We start from the raw sequence: 20,917 nt of genomic DNA on the forward strand, positions 1-20,917 counted from the left end.
CACTCAAAATAAAATAAAATAAAAATAAATGAAAAAATAACAAAATATGGGCGTTGGAAATTCAGGACAATGGAACTGTAAGTGCTGGGACTATTTCATAAATTATATTTATAATCATAATCTTTCGTTAATTTTTTATAATATTGAATTAATTCATATGTTTTTATTGCTGCATTATTACTGCATTTCTCTGTTGTTTTTCACACAGTTAACATTGCAGCTCATCGCTGGCTAAATGTCACTACTTGTTGTCTTCAGATCTGCCTATTTCGTGTGCAGCTCTCTATTGTTTTTGTTTCCTGCTTCGAACTGGTGCATGGGTACTTCCTACGCAGTGTTGTTGCACTTGAGACATGCCTGCTGTAGTTTGAACCCGGCAGGCAGCAGCCAATCAGAGCGCAGGTTTTTGACTCGCGCTGGGCCGCTGCATGTTCACTCATCATGGTGAGTCCAAAAAACTGACAGTTTATTCACATAAACTCAAAACTGGCCTATTCTAGCATTTAAAATCTACACATATACACACTGACCGGTTTATTCGCTTGGGTTAAAGTATTGTACTGAAGAAATGGGCATATTACAGACAAAATAATTGTTGGTTAGCATGTAAGCTAATGCGAATGAGTGGCTGATGCTAAAGCTAAAGCTAACGAGTGTTTGAATGAGAGTTCGGATTTATTGTTATGATTATTTAAGCACGTGTGTTAGACGTGTTACATATCTGATTTTGTGAAACATTTACTCTTGTAAAAAGTTTGTTTATGATTATCTGTTTGCACTGATATTGATGGTACTGTGTTAGTCTAGATGATATAAACTCCATCACACTGACTTGTATGATAAACTGTGTTTTATTGATAATCGGCGACAGATAGTCCATCTGATTCCTGATGAAAGTGAGACGGAACTCTTGATTTGTCAAACTCGGATAAAGCTATGCGAAACTAGTGGAGTCTGAGTGACAGTGATTTAGTTTTTAGATTCTTGATTTGTTAAGGACAGTAAGATTAGATTGTAAGACATATATCTGGTTTGTTATACATTTGAAGTATGTATATTAATACGCTTTAAGTTATGCTAGTTGGTTTGAGTGAAATACTTATGAAACGTCTGCCAGTGATTGTTCTGCTCACACAAGCTTGCATGTGTTGGGTGGTTCTGTCAGATCAGATAATGTTTGGGAAAACCTCATCACACTTTAAGCCAGTGATGTGCAGCATCTTTATCCGAGCTGTAGTGGTTACTGTAATGAACTCTCTTGTTAATAACAGTCTTGGACTGATGCTAATAGTGGCCCCAGTCAAGCACCACCTTTCGCTGGTGTAACGTTACCACCTTCAGGAATCCCCCTGCCCTTTGTAAGTTGGTGTTGGAAAGCTCTGTCTTATCGACTGCTTGGTTGTTTTCATTCTCATTCATGCCTTGAATTTATTTTTGTGTTTTCAAAGATGGGGCCACCAGGAATCCCGCCTCACTTCCCTCCAATGGGAATGCCACCAATGGGCCAGAGGCCGCCCAGCATGGCCCCCATGCCCCCGGGAATACTGCCCCCCATGATCCCCCCGATGGGAGCTCCACCCATGGCACAGGTAAGAGCTCATTTAACTTTCACAGATTTCACTTCGAAAGGGAGCAGTGCTTTTAAATCAGGGTTTTACATGCTAGCTTATAGACGTGGTAATTCACAAATGCAAAGTAGACCTAGCTGTACAAACAGTTGCATAGTGCCGCTGACATTGTACATCACATGACAGTGCCGTTTCGGTCATCTTTATTATGTATGGAGGATGGTAGTTATATTAATGGTCATAAAATAAGTTCTGCTTCAAATGCAAAAAAGCATATTTTCTGAGAGTACACCAATTTGGATGCAATGATTGTCATATGAGCAATATGTAGCTTTTGTGATTTTATTTTTATTAGCAATCTGTATTTTAAGTGTGTGTAGAATAGTAAAGATTTTTTCATTTGTAATTAGTCATATTTTGGCTAATGATTTGAAGTTCAGTGGGTGCTTGATTTAAATAATAATAGAGTTAAAATTAGTATTTTTTTATTGATTCAGAAGTGATTGGAAAAATCAGTTTAGATCATCTCATTGATATCGTAATAGTGGTGTTGTTTTATTCGACTCAAGCTATGTATAAGAACTTAAAGGGATATTTCACCCACACAAAAAAAAAACATGATTTCCTCACTCTCAAGCCATCCTAGATTTATGTTACTCTCTTCTTTCAGATGAATACAGTCAATATTAAATATTTAAGCACTTTATTTTGCCTTAAAATCTCAACCACCATTCACTGCATTTGTTAAGCTTGAAAGAGCCAGGACTTTTATTTTTTTATGACTCCAGTTGTATTTGTCTGAAAGAAGAAAGTCATATAGAGCTAGAATATCTTGAGGGTGAGTAAATCATGGGGTAATTTTCATTTTTGGGTGAACTAGCCTTTAAGAGTTGAGTGTCTCAATATCAAGTGTTGTATTTTAGTGTTTGGATTTTTAAATTAATCTCTAGTAATGTTAAGTGAAACAAAATAAATACACATGCATAGGGATGCACCAGTTGACCGGCCATAAATCGGAACCGGACGGTTTTTGCTTAAAACACGCGATCGGCAATCGGACGTTTTTTTTTTTTTTTGGCCGATTTTTTTCCGGATGTTCGCTCGCGTGCACAGACTACATTGTAATCGTTCGCTATGTCATTTGTGTGGAAGAGTATTTCGAAATCTGTGCGCAGGACACGGGCAGCCGATCAGTACTGGAAATGCAGAGCTTCATGTCTGAGGCACAGATAGCAGGAAGCGATCATCCGTTGGTTTACTGGCGCACAAATAAGAGTCGCGCGCTGAAAGCTGCGCAAGCGTTTACTGTATCTGTCCGCACCCTGAACACGAGTAGACCCGACGTGAAGAGATGTTCAGATCAACTTCTCACGTGTTGGATGAGAAACGAAACTGTGACAAAACTGAATGTTTTTTTTTTTTTTTTGGTAAATTAGAACTTGCATACACGTTTAAAAATCCAGAAGTAAACGTCAGTTCTGCATTAGGATGATTATTTTTATTTTACCTCAAAATTACATATACTTAATTTGATTTAAAAATCACCTGTTGTAGCATGCTGAAAAAAAAAAAAAACTTTAATTATTAAAGGGTAATGATTCACATCTATATTTTTTTACTTGAGACAATAAGTTATTTATTTTTCACTGGCTCAAGTAAAAAAAAAAAAAAGATCATTACCCTAATCTTTTTTTTTTATTGGATGAATGAAACACTTTGCATCTTTGTTTTATTTGCACCAACATTATTTGATTTTAACATTTTGGAATAATGTATTTATATAGCATACTTTTATTTAGTCTCACTGGTAAAGACCAGTTTTTTTTTTATTTAAAACCAAACTTAAAAACTAAAACAAATACTTAATGGTGATTAAGAAACCTCTTACTGAATGTGTGTTGATTGTGTTGTGTGGACTGTAGAACTATGCAGTTGTTGCCTTTAATTTCACATGGTTACAGTTAATCTTTTCATTTAAGGTCAGTTTTATGTAGTTTCAACCCAATTCAAAAACAAAAGCTAAATGCTGATGTTTGTAACATCTATGTTTGTATTGAATGTAGGCTACTTACTGTGCAGTTACTGCTGTTAATTTCAGGTAGTTACAGTTATTGTTTTCAATAGCCAAAAGCCAGTTTGGACTATTAAATACCAAATAAACATCTTGTTTATGCACACTTCCCTTCTTTCTTGTTTGTTGCTTAAAAGATTTTAAAAAATCGGAAATCGAGATCGGAATCAGCCAGTTTCCTTGTAAAAAAATCGGTATCGGATTCGACCATGAAAAGTCATGATCGTGCATCTCTACACATGCCTACTCACACACATAAAAGATACTGCTGTCTGTTTTTGCGATCTGGTCACTTGATTTTCTACAGATTTAATAATACCTCACACATAAATGTATTGTGCTGCATAGGGCTGTGCAAAAAATCGAATGTGATTTTCATGCGCATCTTGTCAGTAAAGGTGCTCCCGATTAGTAGTTTATCTCCAGTATGTGCGTTCAGATCAGGATTGCCAGGTTTTTAAAACAAAACTGTGATTCATTTCAGATAAGAGAGCATAGTACGCGCCGATGCTCCATAGAATTTGCGATGCATTGTGGGATTTATTCATGGAGCGAACTGGAATGATTTTCGCGATTGAGAAGGTCCTTAAAATGGGCAATAGAGCTGATTTAGATGCACCAGAATGTTCTCATCCTTTGGCGTGGATGCTAATACAGTTATTTTCATCATTCTTAAAGTCATTGATATGATAGTTATAGTGTTGTCTTACTGGCCCTGATGCTCCATGTGTGTGAGATGGGATGAATATCGTGTTAGAGGATGTTTTGGGCTGTGAGTGTGAGGATCTGTAGACTACAGAGCACAGGATGTGCTTTACACCCCTCAGCTCACACCTTGCTCTCCCCCTGTGCAGTGTGGGAGGGAAATTAGCAGTTCACATGCATTTTTCATGAATCTCTTTTCATAGATGCCAGCCATGCTACCACCAATGATACCAGGAATGATGATGCCCCCCCGACTGCCAGCTGCATCAATCCAGCCTACGGGACCGGTAAGCTAGCCGCTATATCACACTGCTCCTCCAGCGCCGGTTAAATATAGACCCTCACATGCTGTCAGAATAGGGTCTGAATAACCCTAATGAACACATCGCAAAGTGGGAAAGTGTCCCAATTTAGAATCAACACCCTTTTATATAGCTCTTACCCATGTGACACGAGTGATACTAGCGGAAGAGATCAGCTTGCTCTGCTCATTTATTTCAGTGTGTGATGCTGTACGTCTCCTTCCCTGCATTAGCACACTTTGTTATTATTCAAATTTAGTTCGACTTTAACAAAGGCATCATATCATGGACATTTGTAGTCCAAGTCCATGCTGAACATTCGACATGCAGCGTTCAGAAATCATCATGATTGAAATCACAATCATAAGCTCAAACATCCACTTTTACAGGGTAATGGAAAACAACAATGCAAATTAAGGTATCATCAGGAAGCAAACATACTGTAACTTTCAGAGCATTCATCGGGGATGTTTACATGCACTCATTTATTCAATCCAAAAAGTCTTGATTTCTGTTTTTGAATGTTATTCATGTAACTGTGCATTACATCCGTTCTGAACAGAATCTCAGTGCAAGCTGATGCTTTAGTAAGAGAGAGAGACCAAAATATGGCTGAAAAATGTAAACACCAAAATTCAGTCTCCTCTGTTGAACAGTTTGTCGACATATGCTACGTTTCAAAAGATTTTACTTCTATTGAAAAGTGAATAGTATGGTAAAAACAATATAATTGATTTGAAATGGATTATTTTTTTGTTATAGTGTCAAATTTTACTATCACTTTTGATCACTTTAATGCATCTTTAGCAAAATGAAAGTATTATTTAACTTCTTACCCCAAACTTTTGAACAGTGCAATAAATTTCAATCTCAGAGTAATTTAGTTTTGCAAAGAGGCTATTACTGATGAATGGGGGACCCTGGTGACCCTGGACCACCAAACAAGTCATAAGGGTCATCTGAAAGCTGAATAATTAAGCTTTCCATTTCTGTATGGTTTATTAGGAGAACAATATTTGGCTGAGATACAACTATTTTTATATCTGGAATCTGAGGGTGCAAAAAAATATATATATATATTGGGAAAATCACCTATAAAGTTGTCCAAATGAAGTTCTTAGCATTACTAATCAAAAATTAAGTTTTAATATATTTACAGTAGGGAATTTATAAAATATGTTCATGAAACATGAGCTTTACTTAATATTCTAATGATTTTTGGCATAAAATAAAATATTTTTGAATTATATATCAATGTATTTCTGGGTATTGCTACAAATTTACCCCTGCTATTTATGACCTCTTTTGTGCTCCAGGGTCACATTTTAAATCTGTCTCCACCCAAAAATGCAAACATTATTAAAGTTAAACTAGCATTACAAAATTAAATGTTAAAGTACATGATATGACCCACTTAATAAAGTCTGCACTGCTAATGTATTTCCTTAAAAGGAAGGAAGTACCTACACATTAGCTGTGAGCAGCTCTGAATGAATAATGCACATGGAGAGAAATGTGTGGAAAGTGACCAATCACTTAAAACAGAAAAGTTCAATTAGAGTGGCTTCATTCATTTGTGTTTCAAAGCACTACTTCACTAATGAATATGGATGCAAGGACACCGTTTCAGTTCAGTGTGTGTGTATATATAAGAACAAACTATACGTGTGCCGTCCTTTTGTTTTGAACACACCTCCTCAGAGGAGATTACGATCTGCTTTCATTTAATCAGCGATATTAAGCATCAAACAGCCTGTCGTTACTTAAGCATATTAAATATTGATAGCTTCAGTAATAATTAGCACAGGCTTTGAGCTGAAGATGAAGCCATCTGATCAGATACAGAAACCAGCTGACGCTCCAGGAGCTGTCAGTCACCATGTCATTTCCCTTTCCTGTAATTTGGGGTATGGAGAGTGCTAATGAAGTTATCTCTGATATCTTTAGATCTGCTCATGGACTAATTTAATTCTGACTGTGCTTTCTTGGATGATATGAAGTTTCAAGTCATTTAAAAGACAGCACACATGAATGGTTGACTTTTTGTAATGAGACGCACTTTCTCTTCATGTCCTTCTCAGCCTGGTGTGAGTCCAGTGGAGTCTGCAGGTGAGAGATGAGATAGTTTCAGGTGAAAATCATGTTGATTTATTATTTCTAAATGTAATCAGTGGTTTTGTTGTGTTTCAGCACCGGCTGCTCCTGGAACAGCTGTAAGAACAAACAACCAAACACATTACTGTTAATATTGTTTAGTGGGGATTCTAATGTAAACAATACTTTTGTGTGTGTGTGTGTTTTCCTTCTTCATGGATTTTTTTCCCCTCCTAGAGCACCACATCAACTGAATCTGATGAACAGCCAAAAAAGGCAAGACACAATAAACAATTATTACACATTTCCCATCCCTACAGAGGAGGGAACAATACGAGTTCAACTGTGAAATGCTATGGATGTAGTTAGAGCTTAACTGAACTAGCGACTGCAGGATGTGGCTGGTCAAATGACTGCTGATAACTAGTCACTAATGATGTACTGAGCGAATTGTTCATGATGTCTCCTGCAGAAGTCAGTATGGACTGAGCACAAATCACTGGATGGAAAAACATATTACTACAACACAGAGACCAAACAATCCACCTGGGAGAAACCAGATGAACTCAAATCACCTGCAGAGGTAAAAAAAAAGTCAACACAGCCTTCTTGCTTACAGAGTCGTATTGCATCTGCCAATTACTGTTCATTCAGGAGGTCATGACCTTTAGGCATACTCTGCATTTGGGTCTCTAATGTATTACTGTTAAAACAAATAAAAAAAAATGCTCCCTGGAAACTACTGCAGTGAATAATGGGCAGGAGAGCAAACTGGAGCTAACATCACAAGAAAGATGCAGACAGACAAGACAGACCCAGCTGAAAACAAAACCCTACCGTTTATTCAATTAATATATGAATACGTTAAAATGAAAATAAAGAGGCAATACTGTTTGATATGATATTTCGTTTCGTTGTAATGCAGGCTATAGCATTTAACGTTAAACATTTCTGCAGCTATTAATATGTTTAAAAGAAAAAGGAAAGGAGGCAGTAGTGTTTGATATCGTTTTTGGACTTGCGTCGTCCCGTCTGGTGGTAGATCACAGCCTCGAGTCCGAACTACCGAGGATGCAAGTCCGAAATTTGAATACTTTGTATTGAGAAACGCGTGCAGACCTACATCTCCAGCCTATTTGCCTAATCTTCTCGGTACTTTAGACCGGAGTGGAAACACAGAAAGCAACAGGTCTGGGGGAAAAACAGAAATACAACTCAAACGTTTTGTTGTGTGCATGTCATTTTATCAAGGATTGCTTCTCTAATCTTGGCTTTTATCTTCTTAATTTGGACTAACAAGCTCTCCGAACCACAACCTGTAAGTACGATTGATACGTTATGTGTACATTTTCAATTGAGTGCTCAAATGTGATGTATGCCTAGTGCAACTTTAGGTTTCCAGGTAAAGCATATTACTGTTTTAGTAGTTCTGATAGTTGGCTCTTTATAATAACTGCACTGGCAGTTATAGGGTTAATGTGGGAGATTAATTTAATGATTAGGTTAATGCTGTTCTGCGTTCTGATTTAAAAGTTAAGACCTAGCATCTTTTGTCTGCCGTTCTTCAAACATTACAGTAGACATATTTTGGTTTACATATCGTTTCATCAGTTAGTCACATTAGCACTCGGCTAACATATCCACCATTATTGTTATAAGTGTTCAAACTTTAGCAGCTAAACTTAAGCTGTAGTCACGATTCACTTGCATAAGTGTTTCTGTATTTTATGTCATTATTATAAGAACAGATTGCAGCACTATGTTATTGTTTTATGTAAAGGTGCTTTGTTAATGGCAGCACTCGCTGTGCCACAAGGTCCTCTCTGTGCCAATCACAACAGGCTTGGCCAGCTGACCAATCAGAGCAGAGTATGCTTATGGAAGGGAGGGGTTAGATCCGATCTTGCTTGAATCAAACCTTTTCCTAATCATAGGCAAATGACTCTGGGAAAATTACAATGTTTACTGAGCTTAGATGCATTTGAACCTGTTGTTGGGACTCCAACACATTAGGACACTTTTTTTAAAATACCATATGGCCTGCTCTTTAAGGGTAGTGGACTCCCCCATGGCTTGCACTGGTCAATGCATTGATTTCTATAAAGTTTTCTATAAAGACAGCTTCAATTTTTCCAGACGGTTGTTTTTTACCCCTTTGTCACCAGCTTCATCCTTGAGCTATAGCTCGTGACCGGAAGAGAAGAGGATTCATTTTGAGGCGGAGGGGAGGTTAATGTTTTGATTAAAGATTATCAGGGCACATGAATAATAATAATAATAATAATAATAATAATAATAATGTACTGCAAAAAATAAATTATTTAATAAACACTATTCAATTAAAAATAAGATTGATTTCATGGTCTTTAACGATGTGGGATATGACATTATCAGTATTTTGCCAAAAACCCAACAAAACACTTTTATGCTGTGTTCACACCAAACGTGAATAGAGCGTCAAATTCCCGTCTACCGCATCTAGTTTGCCGCTTGAACATTTTGAGATCATTCGCTTCATTCGCGCATTAAATTAACTTCATAACAGACGCGAATTAGCATCACGGGGGGGCTTCTGCCAGCTGAGTTCACTCAGCATTTTCAATCGCCATTTTATTCGGATATTTTTCAAAATATTACTGTTATCGTGTCATGAAATGTAGTTTTAAAAGTATTTTAGGCGAGAATGTAATTGTTTTAAACTCAAATATGCAGTTTATTTATAAAGACAGTATCTATTTAAAAAAATGTGTTTCGCCGATTTCGGAGATGAGCTCCATGCGATCAGGGGGATCTCAGAGCTCGTGTATCCGCAGAGAGCAGCCTCACCTCGGCTAGATCTTCTGACATTTGCCGCTGGCTCTGATGTCTCTTTAGTGGTTAAACATAAAATATAATTAGTTTGGGGTAAAACGAAACGTTTCTTATCTTTGACCTTTATTCAATTAATCTATTAATGTTTTATATATATATATATATATATATATATAGGTCCTTTTTATTCCTGTCCCTATAGAAAAATGAACTTTTGTCATATAGCTCCGGTTGACTGCTCACTGACAACATCAGTCGTTCCTCCATGTTGAATGAGTGACTCCTAGCAGGCTCCTGATTGGTTAACACGGCGCGAATTGACGGCAAAGTTAAAATGTTTCTACTCGGGCGGCAGACGCGAATTCGTGTCAAACGCTTAAATACACAAAATTCGCGTCATTGAGGCAAATTTGCGTCTTCTGCACTGCGCTAAATGCCTCATTCGCGCCGCCAGACCTCCAGACGCGCGTAGACGCACCTTTGCATTGACTTAACATTTAAATCATTTGCGCCAGACGCTCTATTCGCGTTTGGTGTGGACACAGCATTACAGAGTGCCGTGAAGTCTAGTAGATTAGACTAGTGAGTGTGCGCGTTTATACTGCATTCTTTCACTGTGTGATTCCTTCTGTTAAAATGCATTCAGAATGATCACAAAATTGAAGATACTGGGGCAGAAAAATTTATATATTTATATAGTTTCATGTAGTAAATCAATATCACACAGAGTGATGTTTTTTCCTCAAAAAATCAGCATGATTAATGATTTTATTTTACAACAGTTCAATAAACAATAACTTAATTAAGAGACTTGTGTTTTAGACACCACATTGTTGTGCTCTATTTCGACAACAAAAATAATTCTAAACACAGCCTCCAAAGCACAGTTTTGTGTCTCTGAGCAATGACTGTGTTTCGTACCTGAATGAATCAACCGTACAAATGATTTGGGTCAATCGCAATGACCCACCTGCTGGCGGTTTTAATTTCACATTTAAAGTCTCTATTTTTACTTTAGTTTTTTAATGAGTATTCAATGCAGTTAAATGCACCAATGTCCTGCATTAAATGGTGTGTAAATCAGTGGTTCTCAAAGTGTGGGGTGCACGAATACTGCAGGGGGCAGAGGCCATCAGCAGAAAAAGAGAAGAACTAAAACAGTAAACAGCCAAAGACGTAACTTAAAATGGGAGATTGATCAGTTTGTGAAAGGGAAGAGAAAAGCCATAGATAAATGTTTTGGTATTGTCTGAATTTCATATTCTTTTAAAACATATTAATAAAATATGTTATCTAGAATATGCAATATCTTTATTTTTATCCAAAGGTTTATCATTTGTTTTGAATAGTTGTGTATTTTGAAACCAAATGAAAGAGTTTGTGTTTTGCAGCAAATGTTGTCCAAATGTCTGTGGAAAGAGTATAAGTCGGACAACGGCAAGCCCTACTACTACAACTCCCAGACCAAAGAGTCTCGCTGGACTAAACCCAAGGAGCTGGAGGACCTGGAGGGTCAGTCTACTAAACAACTAGCATCATCACACTCATGCAGAAATCTCATGAGGAAATGGTTTAACTTTTTTTCTCTCTCTCTCTCTTTTTTTTATTTCAGCGATGATAAAGGCAGAAGAAAACGGGTGAGCATCAGCTTTATTTAATAAGACCTTAAAGGGTTAGTTCACCCAAAAAAAACCTGTGTGTCTCTTTTAATCTAAATTAATCTATATCAATTGAGTGATTAAATGGTGAACATTTAATTTGGGCATATATATATATATATATATATATATATATATATATATATATATATATGTGTATATATATATATATGTATGTATATATCTATATCTGTATATCTGGCTACATAGACTCATTTAATGTGGTAAGTTCAAGCTCAAACATGCTTGCTTTGACAGGGTTAATTCATGACAGAATAAACATTTTTAGGTGAACTTTCCTTATAATGTAATGTTAGATTTACTGAAAGCAGTTTTAGGTTTCAAAATGGCTGACTATTCGTGGAAAACGGTCTGTTGTTGGCAAAGGTTGATGTAGATTCAACATTACCGGTCATTTTACACAAATTAATGGCTTAATATTGAAGTAAAACATTAATAAAAAATAAATAGATTATTATTATTTATTTTTTTTCAGGGTCAGTGTAGACTTTTATTGTAATTCAAGTTTTTTTAATTCCATAAATAAATAAATAAAATAAAAACACACACACCCCATTCAGTATTTATTTATTTATTTATTTTAAAGAAATTCAGAGATTTTCCCACTATAATAATTTGTGTGTGTGGTGAAGGACGGCTGATGTTGTGGCTCCTGGCACCATCCCTGCTCTCACATCTCAGAGCGAGTCGTCTGTTACCGTGGCAGCAGTTGCTGAGACGGAGGCTACCATGGCAACAGTCGCCACAGAGGAACAGCCGTCTCACGTGCCTGCTCCGGTTGCTGATGTCAGCAGTGATGTCACAGTTAACTCCACTGAGGACACGCCCAGCGTAGAGACACAACCCAGGTACTGAACCCTCAACACCCAGAACATCCTCTCACATCACTCACTTCCCTTTGATACTGGGAGGTCAATCATATTTTACCAAAGAAGTGAATGCTTCTGTTCAACAAGGATGCATTAAATAGATCAAAATTTGAAGTAATGTCATTTGTAATGTACAAAAGATTTTAAAATAAATGCTGTTCTTATGAACTTTATATTCGTCAAAGAATCCTGACAAATCAATGAAAATTCAGCTTTGCCATCACAGGAACTTTAATATACATTTAAATAAAAATTGGTTTGTAATAATATTTTGCGATAAGACTTTTTTAAATTGTGTTTTTGCACAAATAAATGCAGACTTGGAGAGCATAAAACCTTTTTTGACAGTTATTGCTATGGTGAAAATAGTTAGATTACAAAGCATATTATTAAAACAATCGAATTGATATAATTGCTTTTAAAATATCTTGTTTTATTTATTTATTTATTTTTATTTTTTGCAGTAATGATGTTTCTAAGGAGGAGAGACCTGAGCTGGTAAAGAAAGTTTACAAGTGGAACACAAAAGAGGAGGCAAAGCAGGCATTTAAAGAACTGCTGAAGGAAAAGGTAATTCTCTCTCTCTCTTTGTGTCTCTCTCTGTCTCTCTCTCTCTCTCTCGCTCCCCCCCCCTCTATCTCTGTCTCTCTCTCTCTCTCTCTCTCTCCCTCCCCCCCACCTCTCTATCTCTGTGTCTCTCTCTCTCTCTCTCTCTCTCTCTCTCTCTGTCTCTCTCTGTCTCTCTCTCTCTCTCTCGCTCCCCCCCTCTATCTCTGTCTCTCTCTCTCTCTCTCTCGCTCCCCCCCTCTATCTCTGTCTCTCTCTCTCTCTCTCTCTCTCTCTCTGTCTCTCTCGTAGTGAAGAGGGAGGTGTTGATATTCTGGCTGGGTCTTTCTAAATTTAGTGTGTTTTAATTTGGCACACAAAGTGCTCCTGAGAGAGCCGCGGCTGTTTAATTGCGGTTGGTGTGATTAGACTGGAGTGAGTGAAACAGAGGACGCAGGAATCGCACGCTTCACAGAGCCCTGACGGCCTGTCAGAAACACACTCAGAGACCACGAACAAACCAGTGTTTGTGATTCTCCAAACCTTTTCTGTTATTTTCCCAGTGGACGCCATTTATGCCTCTCAACAATAAGACAAGAAATCAAATGATGTTCAGTATGTTGGAAAGTGTATTACTCATGAACAATAACGTGTTGATTACTAATTAGCTTCTTTAGAAAAGCTAAAAAACATGCACTGAGTAAGAAGTATGCTGTAGCTTTGGAGAAGAGTAACTTTGCATCTCTCTCCCTCCTTGTGTCTACAGGGCGTTTCCTCCAATGCATCATGGGAGCAGGCAATGAAGCTGATAATTAACGACCCTCGTTACAGGTATCCAAACACTGCACACAGCATTAATGACATTTAATAGCATTTAAATCCTGTGCACTGTTCAGTGTGTCCCTGCTGTTCTTCACTGAACCGCTCACTGTGTGTGTGTGTGTGTGTGTGTGTGTGTGTGTGTGTGTGTGTGTGTGTGTGTGTGTGTGTGTGCAGTGCTCTGCCCAAGCTGAGTGAAAAGAAACAGGCGTTCAATGCTTATAAAGTCCAGACAGAGAAAGAGGAAAAGGAGGAAGCCAGAATCAAATACAAGGAGTCTAAAGAGACTTTCCAGCGCTTCCTGGAGAACCACGAGAAGATGACCTCCACCACACGATACAAGTGAGCTTTTAAAGCTGATGACAACCTTCAAGGCATCGCTGTTCAATCACAATGCACAAGCAGCACTCTCATCTTAATCCAGTATTACTCTACACAGTGATTGATTAAAATCACATTAGCAGTGCTCTCGTGGTGACTTTCTGGGAGGTTTTGGTGATGTTACTGGTGTAAATCTCACCTGTATATAGCGCTGCTGTTTGTCGAGAGTCTGCACTGTGTCACATTAATTTCTAGTTCTGTGATGTTAATATGCTGTGATATCACTGCCCCCTGCTGACTAGTTTAAGACTCGCAGAAGCGTTCTTTCACATGGATAAAACCATGCTTTGTTAAATATCAGGGCAAAGCTGTTGTTCTGGGGTGAGTAAGTTTGTGTGGTCTTGTGCAGGAAAGCGGAGCAGATGTTTGGCGATCAGGACGTGTGGTCCTGTGTCCCCGAGAGAGACCGGCTGGAGATCTACGAAGATGTGCTCTTTTATTTAGCAAAGAAAGAGAAGGTTTGATCGGCTGATTCTGTTTATTAGTGATTAATCGAACGGTTTAAATGCTGATATCACTTTCATTTGGATTCATTTATAATATGCAAACGTTAATTATGAAGCTATAAACCAGATGTGTGAAAGATCATTTACACACAGTGGCTTATTATAATTCTGAAACTTTAGCAACTGCAGTAAACATTGTCAAGAAGTAATTGTGTTTATTAGAAGAAAATAAGTCAGTCATATTAATCATTAGTTGAACAGTAGGCTGTTTACATTCGCTAATATAAGCAAAAATGTAGTTTAATTTGATTTGAAATTCACTTGATTTGTGCCTACTGGTCTCCATATATAAGATTATCTCCTTAAACGCCCTGATACGATCAATATGTGACCCTGGAGCACAAAACTTGAGCAGTCTTGAGGAGCACTGGTATATGTGTAGCAATAACAATATGGGTCAGAATTATAGTTTTTTTTTTTTTTTTAAGCCAAAACTCATTAGGATATAAGTAAAGCTTATGTTCCATGAAGATATTTTGTACATTTCCTATTGTAAATGTGTCAAAATGTAATATTTGTTTAGTAAATGCATTGCTAAGAACTTCATTTGGACAACTTTTAAAGTTTTATTTTTTATTTGCTCCCTCAGATTCTCAAATAGTTGTATCTCGTTCGAATATTTTCCTGTCCTAACAAACCATACATCGCTGGAAAGATTATTTATTTAGCTTTCTCATAATGTATGAATGTCATTTTCCAAAAATTGAAGCTTCTGACTGGTTTTTGGTCCAGGGTCACACATGTGAGTGTTTTTGCATCATGAAAGGAAGGAATAATGGAATTTATAAACAGTGCAACAATTCTTCATGCTCTTAAAGTCAGTTCGATTGTTATATGCATATGTTACACAAAAACTTCTAACACCGAGCAACTGTATCTATGCTTTACTTTTTTGTTCATCAAAAAACAAAAAAGCCCTCTCTATATAGTTCTTGTCCTGTCTGACATCTAATGTGACAAGATCCTAACTCGATGCTTTCTCTCAGGAACAAGCCAAGCAGCTGAGGAAGAGGAACTGGGAAGCTCTGAAGAACATTTTGGACAATATGGCCAATGTGACGTACAGAACGACGTGGTCTGAGGCCCAGCAGTACCTTCTGGATAACCCCACCTTTGCTGAAGACGAGGAGCTGCAGAGTATGAACACACACACACACACACACGGTGATGCTTTTAACCCGCATAATGAGAGCGAGTGTGTTTGATATAGAGGAAGCTTTCATCTTCCTGTGTGTGTGTGCTTTAGACATGGACAAGGAAGATGCTCTGATCTGTTTCGAGGAACACATCCGTGCTCTTGAGAAAGAGGAGGAGGAAGAGAAACAGAAGACTCTGCTGCGAGAGAGACGCAGACAGCGCAAGAACCGAGAGTCTTTCCAGGTGACACACACACACACACACACACACACGTGTGACTCGGTCCGGTTCGTCCAGCTTTCTAATATGAAAAGCTCTCACCTTAATGAACTGGAACTTGATGCAGGAATATCAGCTGATGTCTGTCATGACAGAGGATCTGTTTGACCGAGTTTAGGGTCCTGCAGATCATTGTGCAGAGAGAAAATAAATCAATAATTAAACAAGTCAACATCACTGGCGTGTTTAAGGCAATTTATCGAGAATGACTGATAACTGGCAGTGTATCAGTAATGTGGGATCAAACTGCGTACAGCAACTGATGCTGAATTGACAACCACACATTTGGAAATTTATTTAAAGTATTATTTAAATCTCCCATTTTATTTTCTACCATTGCAGACTGGTTTGGATCAAATAATCGTGTGGTTGTATGCAATTTTGAAACGCTGAAATTCCCACCAAAGCAAACTAAGCATAACACACACATTTTTTCTTGCTGAAAACATTATCAGTATTAATGCTTCGTTCTCTTGAACGGCTAAACCAAGAGGACTGAGGAGTAAAGGACAAGAGCTCTGGCACGTTTGTGAAGCGTTGTGTGTGTGTTTCAGAAATTCCTGGATGAGCTTCACGATCACGGGCAGCTGCACTCCATGTCTGCCTGGATGGAGATGTACCCAACCGTCAGCGCTGATATCCGCTTCAACAACATGCTGGGCCAGCCAGGTCTCTCACACACACACACACACACACTCAGAGCGTGGCAGGCTTTGATGCTGATGAATAACACATGGAAAGGGTCCTGTCCTCATCTCTCACTCAGTGTCTCTGTTTCAGCGGCACAGTCTGTGAACTCCACATGGCACTTAAATACATTATCCTATGATTAAGTCTACATTACTTAACATAATAGTTGTTTATTGAAATATATCATAATTTATGATGAGTTGCTTTTAGATTGTGGTGTTTTTTTATAGTAAAAAGTTTCTCAGTCGTGTTATGCTTTGTGTGTGTATATATATATATATATATTTAGGCTCCACCCCTCTGGACTTATTCAAGTTTTACGTCGAGGATCTGAAAGCTCGTTATCATGATGAGAAGAGAATCATTAAAGACATCCTGAAGGTGAGTGAGAGACTGTGACGGTCAGTGTTTGACATCAGATCGGTGCTGAAGCCCTTGATGAAGTGTGTGTGTGTGTGTGTGTGTGTGCAGGATAAGGGCTTGCTGGTGGAGATCAACACGGGCTTTGAGGAGTTTGGCTCAGTGATCAGCTCAGATAAACGTGCCACCACGCTGGATGCAGGAAACATCAAACTGGCCTTCAATAGTGTGAGCACACTGCCCTTTTTATAGAAAGTGAAGTGAATATATAATGTTACAATACTGAAAACTGGTTTCCAGATGTATAGTGTTAACAGTTGAGCACCAATAATAGTTGACAACAATTGAGAACCAAATCAGCATATTAGAATGGTTTTTGATAGGTAAAAATTGATAGCCTGAATGCACTGTAAGTCGCTTTGGATAAAAGCATCTGCTAAATGCATAAATTAATTTTTTTATTTAATTTTAATAAGTGTGACACTTATGACTTGAGTAATGATGCTGAAAATACAGCTTTGCCATCTTAAATGTTAAACGTCATGTGAAACATACCTCATATTATAAAACTGAAAATCGAAAACAAAGGAGCAGTAGAATTAAAAAAAAGTCGAAAGTAATAAGAGGAAATACAAAAGCAAAGCTAATTAACAATATTTTGGTTGCACTTTATTATACAGTACGTATACTAACGTACTTGTAGTGTACTTACAGTGTATGTATCTAAGAAAGTTCTGGTAATACAGGGTAACTATATGGGGTAGGGTTAGGTTTAGGGGTAGGTTCAGGGTTAGTACCTAGTTATTACATAGTTATTGTAATTACTATAAGTAGTACATAGTATGTACATGAGGAACAGGACTGTGAAATAAAGTGCTACCAATATATCCATCAGTTCCTAGAGTTGGGAGCAGAGCACATTTCCTGATTAATGCCCTGTGTTTGATGTCTCTGTGTGTTTTAGTTGCTGGAGAAAGCTGAAGCACGCGAGAGGGAGAGAGAGAAGGAGGAGGCCAGGAAGATGAAGAGGAAGGAGGCGGCGTTTAAGAGCATGCTGAAACAGGCCACGCCCCCTCTAGAGCCCGAGGCCACATGGGAGGGGGTATGTCATGCTATTACAATTAATATCAATGATTATATAATCAGTGAACTACACCGGGTCCTTCCTCTGCTGATCTGGTGTGAATGACGTGTGTTGATTCTGACTCAGACACGAGAGCGCTTCCTGAAAGAGCCTGCGTTTGAGGACATCACGCTGGAGTCCGAGAGGAAGAGGATATTCAAAGACTTCATGCATGTGTTAGAGGTAGGATAGAGTTATAAACACTTTTAAAGCAACCAGGGCTGAATTTTCCAAAAGCATCATGAGCTTAAGTACATAGTAGGCACATTGAAACCAACGGAGCTAGGATCAACTTGGGCTTGCGATGCTTTTGGGAAACGCAGGTAAGATTCAGATTTAAAAGAATTGCCTCAGGGCTGGGTGTGTATTCATGTTAAGTAACTGTTAGACTTTTAAAAGCCTTTCAGGTATTCAGTAATGTCTGTGATCTCTGTCTACAGCACGAGTGTCAACATCATCATTCAAAGACTAAAAAACACTCGAAGAAATCCAAGAAACACCACAGAAAACGTTCCCGATCTCGATCAGTGAGTCTCATTTCTCATCTGCCATTCTGCCATTGAAATGGCCTTGTGTGGGACGTTATATGACTGTATCTCTGAAGAGAACCGACTGTGTTCAGAAGAGTTTCTTCTTCATAACTGCTGTATAATGCCTAATACAGTGCAGCACTGCTACTGGGTAACCTACAGTCAGAGAATGAATTTCCGTTTCTAAAAGCAGCTTCGCAGTGATAAACTGGAGAATAATAGAATCAACGATGCAAACTTTATTACGTATGAGACAAATCCAAATTATGCTGTGAAGCAGCTCTAAAAAGTCATTTTTCAGTCTTGATTCAGTTTAATAGCTGTGCATAAAAAACATGAAACTGCATGAAACAGAAACAGCAGGCGAGGTGAACGAGACGCAGATTCACTCTCTGCCAGCAGGTGGCGCTTAAATCGTTTCCTCGGTTACCGCTGTAAACAAAGCAGCGCTGCACTTATGAACTTTAATATGCTTTATACAGAGGCAAGAGGAAAATAAAAAATACCATCTAAACTTTTCTAAAGACAGTAATTTAAGTCGATTTTCAAGCGGTTAATCGCTCCATCCCTACTAATAAGAGTATTATTTGAATTATGATCCAGTCTGGAGATCTGAGTTATGCATTTACTCAGGTCTCACTCCTGTGTGTTTGTTCACCGAAGGGCTCAGAGTCAGAGGAGGATGAGTATCAATCGAAGAAGAAGAAACGCTCTGCTTCCAAATCTCCATCCGAGCACTCGTCCTCTGGGGAATCTGGTCAGTGAGGTTTAGGATCGATATCAGTGTCCTGCACAACACATCAATACTGAATACATCATGACCATGATCTTGATCTTTACAGAGAGGAGTTACAAGAAATCGAAGAAACACAAGAAGAAGGGAAAGAAAAGACGACACAAATCGGTGAGTAGCGAACGACTCAAACTCTCCAATGCTTTTCTGACTTAACCTGCAAGTGATTTGACATATGACACACACACTACCCATTGGATTGGCTTCGTTTAGTATATTTAAGCGTATAATTATGACATACTGATTATAATTCCAGTTTAAATAATGATAATTATAAGTTGGATTCAGTTGGATTGTATATAGTTGTTTTCACAATACAAGTAATGATTGTAAGGATTTCAAATGGCCTTAGCTGAATTGGTTGGCCATCATTTATTGATTAACAAGTGTCTGTCTCTGGGATTGAATGTACAGTGTATTAAATATGAGTGAACCATGGTCTGTGTTCAGTTTATGATGCTGAATGAAACTCGCATTCATTTAATAACATTGTTTTATAAAGACTATTATAGGATAGTTGGCAGTATGGGTAATATCACACTTTTTTTGCAGGGCTCCCCTGAGTCTGAAGGAGAGAAAGAGCGGAAAGGAAGAGAGAAAGAGAAGGATAAAGAGAATGACAAATCCAGAGGGAAGACACGTGGAGAATCCAAACAGAAATCGCCCAAAAGAAAGAGTACAAAAGAAGAGGTAAGCGGTGGTTTCTGAGACTCCTCTCCTCACACCCAGGCGAGATCTGAATCGCTCTGTCTGTCTCTCAGGGTGGATGGGATACGTCCGGGAGCGAGCTGAGTGAAGGAGAGCTGGAGAAGAGGAGGCGCACGCTCCTGGAGCAGCTGGACGCACCATAAATCACTCTCTGTCAGTCTCTCTCACGTTCCTGTCATGTGTTTGCATCGAGTGATGGCTGTGAATCCATCGACCGTCGTGTCGTCTCTCTGAGAGGAAGTTTGTCTGAACATCAGCACTCTTGATTTTGTAAGATTATTTTCAAAGGTTGGAAGTGTTACGTTGCCTTTAACTGCAGAACCCTTTTTTAGTTAGTTGTATATTTGTTATTGCCAATAGTTTTAAACATCACCGGTAATATGGGACAAAATGAACAGCCCTGCATAAACACAACTATTATTCAACTTCACATTAATCTGTAAGATGTCTGTAAAAGCCATTTTTGAAAAACATTTTTTTGTCTGCAGCATTGTTTTCAACTTGAATTTTGACAATAAACTCTAAAATAATGCATTTTTGTCGCTCTGTTCTCTGGAGATCCAAACCTGCTCATTATCATCTTTTTGTAAATCATATTTTCTTCAGTTACTTTACTGCCACTGAGGTTTTAGAAGTCAGCTGACAATTTCTGACTAAAATCTGTCAATTCAGTTAAAGAAAATCAATATTGACTATATTTATTAATATATATATATATATATATATATATATATATATATATATATAAATCCAAAGCTTATAATTGCATATATGGAATGCATTAAGGTTGCAGATGTGATTTGAGAGACTATAAAACTAAACAAATAACTGTAGGCTACTTTAGTGCTGCAAAAGTATTGTACTTCTCAGCTGGCCAATCAAATCAAAGGAAGGTGGGAAGCCTAGAGTGACCTATTTTTAGATGCCTAGTCAAAGCGAAGTTATT

At 38.0% G+C, this 20,917-nt stretch overlaps 1 protein-coding gene across 1 annotated transcript; it reads left to right on the forward strand.

The window, feature by feature from the left end:
• Nucleotides 1-355: 355 nt before the first annotated feature.
• On the forward strand, nt 356-20,505 carry LOC113109158 (pre-mRNA-processing factor 40 homolog A-like). Its single transcript, XM_026272744.1, has 27 exons — nt 356-444; nt 1,272-1,358; nt 1,449-1,589; nt 4,548-4,631; nt 6,728-6,755; nt 6,837-6,859; nt 6,978-7,016; nt 7,213-7,323; nt 10,943-11,063; nt 11,164-11,188; nt 11,863-12,078; nt 12,564-12,669; nt 13,412-13,476; nt 13,642-13,806; nt 14,195-14,303; nt 15,338-15,488; nt 15,598-15,731; nt 16,322-16,436; nt 16,747-16,838; nt 16,929-17,045; nt 17,782-17,919; nt 18,028-18,123; nt 18,381-18,467; nt 19,134-19,227; nt 19,313-19,374; nt 19,816-19,953; nt 20,025-20,505. Exons 1-27 carry the CDS (start codon nt 442-444, stop codon nt 20,112-20,114), a joined length of 2,637 nt encoding a protein of 878 aa, XP_026128529.1. The 5' UTR covers nt 356-441; the 3' UTR covers nt 20,115-20,505.
• Nucleotides 20,506-20,917: the final 412 nt, after the last annotated feature.

This window comes from Carassius auratus, chromosome 9 (genome assembly GCF_003368295.1).
Source record: "Carassius auratus strain Wakin chromosome 9, ASM336829v1, whole genome shotgun sequence".
Lineage (NCBI taxonomy): Eukaryota > Metazoa > Chordata > Actinopteri > Cypriniformes > Cyprinidae > Carassius > Carassius auratus.